At 49.7% G+C, this 8,298-nt stretch overlaps 2 protein-coding genes across 2 annotated transcripts; one reads left to right on the top strand and one right to left on the bottom strand.

The window, feature by feature from the left end:
- F5B22DRAFT_257511 (Calcium/proton exchanger) lies at nucleotides 1-2,533 on the top strand. Its single transcript, XM_047970062.1, has 5 exons — nucleotides 1-783; nucleotides 839-1,065; nucleotides 1,219-1,297; nucleotides 1,397-2,136; nucleotides 2,189-2,533. Exons 1-5 carry the CDS (start codon nucleotides 98-100, stop codon nucleotides 2,245-2,247), a joined length of 1,791 nt encoding a protein of 596 aa, XP_047835232.1. The 5' UTR covers nucleotides 1-97; the 3' UTR covers nucleotides 2,248-2,533.
- A 1,652-nt stretch (nucleotides 2,534-4,185) lies between these two features.
- Nucleotides 4,186-6,590, bottom strand: F5B22DRAFT_257436 (uncharacterized protein). Its single transcript, XM_047970061.1, has 3 exons — nucleotides 6,381-6,590; nucleotides 5,064-6,311; nucleotides 4,186-4,963 (listed from the first exon to the last, which is right to left on the bottom strand). The coding sequence occupies exons 1-3, from the start codon at nucleotides 6,385-6,387 to the stop codon at nucleotides 4,335-4,337; spliced, it is 1,884 nt and encodes a 627-aa protein (XP_047835231.1). The 5' UTR covers nucleotides 6,388-6,590; the 3' UTR covers nucleotides 4,186-4,334.
- Nucleotides 6,591-8,298: the final 1,708 nt, after the last annotated feature.

Genomic DNA, 8,298 nt, shown 5'->3' with positions numbered 1-8,298 from the left:
TCTTTTGACAGATACACAAATTTGTCTTCTAATTTCCGCTACTGGTTTACCCATCACGAGTCGCACCGCGTGACATTGCGCAGTATATACTAACAACATGGATTCAGTCAATCTCTTCAAGATTGGAAACCAGGCGAGACGCATTGGGCGAACTACTAAGGGTCTCAAATATGGTTGGCTGAATCCCTTCAACCATATTGAATACGAGACACCTGTCCGAGCCAACACATATCACACTGCTGAAAGGGGAGAAGCTGGCATCACCAGTGCCGAGACAACTACGCCACTTCATCACGCCAATACAGCGCCCGATGTCCTGGAAACGCCAGTTCGTCTAAACACGCATATGAGCCAAGAGGGTGAACGTGCAGCACCAAGCGATGAAATATACGACTCACAGGCAACGACCGCCGCCAGCCCCGTCTCTGCACAGGACAATCAAGGTCCCCGCCACCGGCGTAAGATAATGGGCGTTCCAGTTGGACGTGCCCATTCTAATGACACTGATGTATTAGAGGGGAAGGACGAGCTAAAGAGTCTGAAGGGTGATTTCACCCTCAAGAATCAGCTCCAGCGGACAATCTTTAGCAGCCCAATTAATATTCTGCTTCTCGCTGCCCCGGCCGGTATTGCGCTTTGGGCTCTCAAGATTCCAGGCCCTGCAGTCTTTATCGTCAATTTCATAGCCATTATTCCCCTCGCTACTTTGCTTAGCGACGCAACGGAACAAGTTGCGCTTCGAACAGGTGAAACTATAGGTGGTTTGATCAATGCGACATTCGGGTACGCTGCTCACAACCAAAATTACCAAATTTATACTTCGACTAACCTGTATTAGCAATGCCGTTGAGCTCATTGTTGCTATCATAGCGCTTGTAGATAACCAAGTTACAGTTGTGCAGACGTCTCTTGTTGGCAGTGTCCTATCCAATTTGCTTCTAGTTTTGGGATTTTGTTTCGTCGCTGGAGGTTGGAATCGTTCAGAGCAATTTTTCAACACCACCGTCGCTCAAACGGCTGCTAGCTTGCTTGCATTGTCTGTCGCCAGTTTAATTGTTCCCACCAGTAAGCAGTTCCCATCGTCTCCTTATTTTTTGGCTCCTTACTATGAACACACCTTTTGAGGCAAAGGATTGTCTTAGTAGCCCAAAGTTTAGAGTTTATCTGTAGTTGCGTTGATGGAAAAGTGGCCAGTTAACTAACGCGGCATATTCATAGTTTTCGCCCATACACCAGACCTCTATAACGATGACGCGGTCACTTCGCTCCCGTCATATGCGGTTCCTCAGCTCTCCCAGTAAGCATGTTTCCAATATAGTTCTTCAGGGTTTCTCTCCAATAAGTCACTTCACACGGAGACGTCCAACCTGACAATAGCTAATTAAGTTCGGTGTAGTGGTGTCGCTGTCATCCTGCTTCTGATCTACTTCTTTTTTCTATTTTTCCAGCTCAAAACACATAGCGCGATGTTCAGCGAAGAGAGCCAGAAAGTACCCAAGAAAGAAATCTTCAAAAAGAAAGAGGCTCTCCCTGAGAATGCAGTGGTTTCAGGATTCGCACGCGCTGGAGCGATTGGAGCTGCTGCCGCCAACGTAACTGCCAATGCACAGGATGGGAACGGAGAACCGAGTGTTAAAATGATGCAAGTTCCAACAGCTTCCGATGATGATGATGATTCAGAGGAACCGAGGCTACATTTATTCGTGGCATTGGGCAGTCTCACCATCTCTACAGTCATCATTGCTCTCTGTGCTGAGGGCTTGGTCAGTGGTATCGAGCCCATATCATCGGTGGTCAGTGAGGAATTCATCGGCCTTATCCTTGTTCCCATTGTCGGAAACGCATGTGAACACGCGACTGCTGTTACAGTTGCTATGAAGGACAAAATGGACTTGGCGATAGGTGTGGCTATTGGTTCTTCGATGCAGGTTGCTCTGTTCTTAATCCCGCTACTTGTGATTATCGGCTGGGGCATTGGTAATCCCGACATGACGCTCGCTTTTGACACGTTTCAAGTTGTCACTCTGTTTGTCGCAGTTCTCCTCGTCAATTATCTAATTGGCGACGGAAAAAGCCACTGGCTGGAAGGCGTCCAGCTGATTGCTCTATATGTAATCATTGCAGTCTGTGCGTTCTGTAAGTACTACAAAACACAACACTCAACCATTACCGTAGCTAACATGGACAGACTACCCTAACGGGACCGGTGTTGTTACCGAGGAGGCCGCTACTGCGTTAAGAATATAGTAACCTGTCTGAGGAATTTGTCACGACTCGTCCAATTTCCAAATCCGAGAAACCACGCCTTTTAATTTTTCGATTCTTGTACCAATTTTTCATTGCACTGTATAAATGGATGGCCCAGTATATCTTGTGGTTACACAACATAAAACGCCTTTCGGGCTCTCCAGACTGCCACAAATCGCAATCCTCGCATTTGGGATACTGGTTGGTTTGAGGAGCCATCCGACAGAGTTCGAAAGGATAAGAGATGGAGTCAGGTGTTTCGGCGTTTCTTAGTCTTTTTTTTTTTTTTTTTTTTTTTTTTTTTTTTTTTTTTTTTTTTTTTTTTTTTTTTTGGCGTTGGAGGTGGAGGGCGCGACAACCCCAAGATTAAAGAAAAGCAACCACCCAAATTTAGTTTCTTTGTTTTTCATATTCACTACCATTGTGGTTACGTTAACTTGGTGTGCCTCATGCGAATACACCAGGTATATACATAGGATTCCAATGGGAACATCACCTTCTTAGACTAGAAGGATGAGAGAAGAGATACCCCTACGTTGCACTACGTTTCAAAAAGATGATCTTTGTGATGGTTCTTGTTTTAGATTCAACATATCAATGTTTATAAGAGCAGGAAAAGAAGGCACAATAGGAAGGGAAGCGGAGTCATGATGGAGACTTTGTATGGCTATTCGCCAGATATTTAATTTAGTAGCGTTTACTTCCATCTCATGTCTTTGCCCATGATAGTAACTTTGACATTTAATAACCCCATGGGCTGCTCTTCTGGGGGAATACTGGATACAGATAAATGGATCTAATACTACCTACCCTACACTCGTACGATGGGCGGCACGCAGCTACACTACCAGCAACGTCGACATGCGGGACATAACGGACTGTACCTGGTCATCCAGAATACCCAATTTGGAGCCCTTAGCCTAATTCACCCTGTTTGCAACACTATCATCTCTCCAAGGCTCGTTGCTACTCATTGTAATCTGGTCTAAGGTAGGAGATGTTTGGATTGGCGCGAACATCAGGAACCCCTTGGGCTTATATCGTGGCTGTACATTACGTACAGTAATATATCTCAAATGGCTTTGGGAACATACTGCTACTCTGCCTTAGAAAATTACGGCTTTGAGTAGGTATTCCTGCAATGGTGGGACGAGAGGTGCGTCACTCGGAAGCTTGATGCTTAATCCCCTGATGCTAACTCAGGTCTAGCTTATGGGCGAATCCTTACTGGGGGCTGGGTGTCCCGTCGTATCCTCTCTGTATGAAACCTGATGTGTGAACAGGTGACAGTGCGAGGGAAGGCCGGGGTGAAGACTGATAACAAGGACTATGTGAACATTATGATACCTATGGTACCTACACTATCATATCATGCGGGAAAGCCCTGCCACGATTCCACGCGTCGCCAGTCAGCCCAAGTAGGCGACTATGGAGGAATCCCAGTCAACAGCCAGCAGATAGCTGGTCCGTGCTTCAAACGAGAAATTCTAATGATTATCATGTCTATAGTTACCCGCTCCGGTATTTACTGTGACTAGGATGCGTGTACCGAAGCCGAAGCCGAAGCCGGTGGGAGCATACTGTAGTTTTGCCATATGTGGGATTTATATACTTATATAAACAAACCACTCAGCCGCAGCTTCCTATTACGAAGGTACGGAGTGGAGTTCATTTAACATCGCATGAGTCACACGGAGAGCCACTTCATCTTTATAATTTTAGCACTTCGCCCATAAGCCGTCATTATTTCGAGAGCTTCAGTGTTATGCCATCTATCTTGAACATTTAAATCTCTGAGAGTCGTACGAGTACCTCGTCTTATGGACAGGTAGATGGCATATTCCGCCAGGCCCAACCTATTAACTTCACGGCTTTTTGTTTATTTGTTATATTTCTGTTTTTCTTTACTCTTCATGGTCACTGCAAGTGCGTAGAGACGTGAGGATGTTGATATACACACGATCGATGTCACTCTATTTGTTTTCTTATCTAATCATTTATCTGGTATCATCGCTGATCTCCACGTGGTTATATACAGCCTCCATCCTAGGTAAGGGCTAGGATGGAACCCTAGACAGTATCTATATCTACTCCTTCTTGTCACCGGCCAAAACCTGCTTCTCGCTTGGGGCCGCAGCAATAGTGGGAGTCTCCTCATCGCTGACGTCGGAATCACGCTTCATGTCGCGGAAGTCAGTGTTCAAGACGAATTCCTCGTCATCGAGGTGCTTGAACAAGAACCAGAAGATAACAGTCAGGACACCACCGGCAATGGTGGGTCCGAAGAAGACCCAGACTAGGTTAGGATCCTTGATGGCCGGGGCGGCGGCCAGACCAAGGATAGCGGCAATGGCGCTGTTGAACAGGTTCAGGGAGGCCACGAGACCCTTCATGTTCTTGGGAGCCATGGCATAAGCGATACCGTACAGTGAGACATTGACGAAGACCTCGGAGGCGGCACCAATGATGACGGGGATGGCGTAGAGAGGGTAGGGGATGGGCGACAGTGCGGGCTCGCCAGGAGCGACTCTCTCCGTGCAGGTCGAGGCATTGTAGCCGCAAGGTGAGGTTTGATAGACATAGTATTGCAGCAGACCGTACCCGATCGAGCCAATCGTACCCAGAGCGAAGCCGAAGGTGATACGGGAGATGGAGCCCCACTTGATGCCCTTCTTTCGCAGAAAAGGATAGATGAGGTGGTTCATGATAGGGACCACTGTATGTCCTGGTTAGTCACCTCTCGTATTCTCTTTTTTTGCTAACACTAGGTTGCAGGAGACAGGTTATAGCGGGAAGGAAGAATGGTGTATACTTACAAAAAACTATAGTCACAGAGTTCAGATTGTCGAATAGATCATTAGGCAGGCCCTTAGTGTCCAAAGCAGCAGTCAAGGCGTTGGCAGCGGCACCAAGACCATAGTCGTTGACCTGCCAAATGGGGGCGAAGAGAAAAATGGCGCATGCTTGGAAGGTACGCTTCACATCATAGACAAACACGTCGTCATATGCGTACTCCTTGGTGCTACCCGCAGCACGTCGAACGCTGGGCTTTCCGATCTCCCAGAAGCCACCCCGGCCGATCTGCTTGAGGCCACCGTTGGCGAAGATGTCGCCGAGAACCTTGAAGACATTGCCCAAGTCTGAGCCTCCAGGGGGCTGTTTGATCAAGCGGGGGTTCAGGTACCATAGCAGGGGGGGGAGTAGCAGATATAGGATGGTAGGGATGAGGTATGCGGCCCAGTAGCCGACGATCTTGGCGAGGTAAGTCGTGGGGATACCGAAAACGGCACCGACGTTGATGAGGAGGTAAAACCACAGCATCACGCTATTGATGGACTCTTCGGGGTCGACGATGACCTTCTCGCCGTTCGAGTCTGTGATGATGTGGGCCTTTTTGTGAGGGCTCTGGTCGATGAGAGTGGGGGAAATGTTGGGCTTGAACTGCGCGGCACCAATGGCGAGAAGGTACAGGGAGAAGGCAAAGGGCCCAAAGGCATTGCCAGATTGAAGGACTTGCGGCAGGGCAGAGATGATCATGATGACGTGGGCGACACCACAGATGGCAACACCCTGGCAAATCATCCTGAAACGACCGTACTTGGTATCGGCGAGCCAGCCGAAGAAGACAGGCAGAGCATACGCCAGGAACTTGAAAGATTCCGTGACGGCTGAGGCTACGGCAGACCCCTTGCCTAGCGCACCGGCAGTGAAGTCGCTGCCTGGGTAGGTGGCACCGGTACCAGGACCATTGGGAGGTAGGGGGAGAGGTGCACGGATGAAGTTCTTGTACACCTGGTTGCAGCCGTAGTACGAGGCTCGTTCAGCGAACTCGACGGCACACAGCCAGTAGGTGGTAGAAGGCATCTTTCCCGAGACACGGCGTAGCGACGCCTTCTCGTCGTCGGTAGGCAAGACGAGCCCCTGCCAGATCTCGTGGCCTTCCTCATCATACACCGTCTCTTCGTCTACATTGCTCACACCATGTCCAGTGACAGCCTTCTCGTCTACCGAGGCGCGTACTGAGGCCACAGGGGCAGCAACCGTGGCGATTGTCGTCTGTGTGTCTGTTGAAATCGAGTTAATACTTGGGCTTGGGTCCAAAGCAGGAGAGCTAAGTCAAGATAGGTTCTTACCCGCCATCGTGAAGACAATGCTATGCCTCGAGCCGAAAGCTATGACCCGGTGAGTAGCCTAAGTTACCCAGTCAATAAGGATGCGACGTGCACTGAGGAAGTCGGTAGGAGAGCGTGCGCGAATGTGACACGACAAGGCCGGTTATATAGATGCACGCAACCACCCCCGTTCACATCGTACCCTGACAGGCTCGACATAGCCTAGGCATTGGCATTGCGGCGGCAGCAGGGCTCTCGATCGCCTTAGGGATACGGCCATGCAACTCGCCACCACTCAGAGAGCCAAGGTTCTGCCCAGGTATCCTAGGATTGGGTTGGAGCTTATCTGACGCCGAGAAACGTTGGCATACGGCGTCCTTCCTCCTCCAGACTGGGCGCGTCAATGGTTCGAGAGAGGCATACCAGTATGGCACCTAGTGTAGCTCCAAACGAGGTGCCATTTCCGATTTGGCGGCCTTTCCCCAGCAATCCGTGGCCGTTGGTGGCGACGACAATCCAGCGGGGACGATGTGGGAATCATCGATGTCTGGTAGAATCACCGCGAGAATAGTGAAAGTTCCTCCGCCAAGGGCTGGGCACATACTCCCTACCATGTAGATGGACTTGGCTCCTGGCATATCGCACCCAATCGCAGCAGCCAGATTTCTCAGCCAGAAAATCTTCACCCACTTGTTATCATTCTCACTGAGCTGTGCCACATGTGTCCAGGCCATGCGAGATGATTTCTAGAATTTCTAGCGATGCAGATGATCCTACGATATTGCATCGCACTCACCGACCGCCACCGTCTTTGCAACAATCTCCCATGCCTAGCCAGCCCAGACTTTTGTCCCCCTATCGGCCACCTTGGCTTTCTCGGCATACTTGGTCTTGCTCCTTCAGCTGTCTGGGCAGAAACGAGCATCTCGGTTGCCTACCGTTTTAGGAAGGTGATTAACTTGGCCATGATAAGATACATGGTTGATTGAGCTAGCTGAGAAGGCTGTTGGTTTCTATCGTCATCCAGGCGACGAATTACATGCGTTGTTGGCGCCGCTCCAGCCAAGTCGGCTTGTATGAGCTTGATAACGCCATCACGAGACCACTGCAGCAGCCCGCGCGAGAACTGAAGCCATATTCCTCACTGCCAAGCCCATTCTAAGGGCGCCCATCCCGCGTGCTATTATTCTCGAAAGGCTTGTGTCCTTCCTTTCCCGACCTAACTAGCAGTAGGTAAAGCCGCGCCTTGCCGGCCGCCCGGACGCAGGAACTTTTCAGCTCGACATCTCTGCAGAAACTGCACTGTCGTGATATTTGCAAATCTAAGATTAGTTGATGTGCTCTGGTGGACGCTGCGCTCAATCTCTTCAGACGCTTCATCTACAGTAGCGGTTTTTGTTTCAGTGTATTGAATGGCTCATGAATGGGTACCGGTTAATGCAGTGGATAGCACCTAGCCGGTGCGTTCCCGTTGCTCGTGTGCCACTCTTGCACATTACACGCCAAATTACTCTTTCCTTTTTCGATATACTCTCGTTGGATATGGTTTCACGGATCGGAGTCCGTATACCCTTCTCTTGCATATTATCGGGCTGCGATCTGTTCTCGCCCGCCTCCTGGACTGTAATCATGCATTAGAGCGCAGTCCAGCGCGATGGTCGAGTCTCTGAGCGATCGATGAGTCCATTAGACCGTGTAGATCTCAGGAAAAGTTCACCAACGGGGGGCCCACAAGCCATACCCAAGGTCGAGCAGAGTCGAGTATCCCGGGGCTAGAGTACGAGATGCACAGCATTGACCCAATAGGGGCCAAGTTGCCAGCGATTAGTCCTTGCATGGTAGGCAACATATTAGTCTGGGGGCTGGACTGGCACTCCCTGCTATCTGCCTAAAGTCGAGCATTGCCATTCCTGTCATACGTCCGATCTCCACTGGATTT

Source organism: Xylaria bambusicola (genome assembly GCF_022495145.1).
Source record: "Xylaria bambusicola strain CBS 139988 unplaced genomic scaffold F5B22scaffold_3, whole genome shotgun sequence".
Taxonomy (NCBI): Eukaryota; Fungi; Ascomycota; class Sordariomycetes; order Xylariales; family Xylariaceae; genus Xylaria; species Xylaria bambusicola.
The sequence above is the reverse complement of the archived record's forward strand: the minus strand, read 5'-3'. Positions and strand labels throughout refer to the sequence as shown.

Excerpts from the sequence above, each read along its gene's own strand:
- F5B22DRAFT_257511 (XM_047970062.1), top strand. The coding sequence starts at position 98 with ATGGATTCAGTCAATCTCTTCAAGATTGGAAACCAGGCGAGACGCATT. Across the intron at positions 1,066-1,218 it reads CAGTTTAATTGTTCCCACCA|TTTTCGCCCATACACCAGAC; the intron begins GTAAGCAGTTCC and ends GCATATTCATAG. Across the intron at positions 1,298-1,396 it reads GCGGTTCCTCAGCTCTCCCA|TGGTGTCGCTGTCATCCTGC; the intron begins GTAAGCATGTTT and ends AGTTCGGTGTAG.
- F5B22DRAFT_257436 (XM_047970061.1), bottom strand. Across the intron at positions 4,964-5,063 it reads CTCTGTGACTATAGTTTTTT|TGGTCCCTATCATGAACCAC; the intron begins GTAAGTATACAC and ends CAGGACATACAG.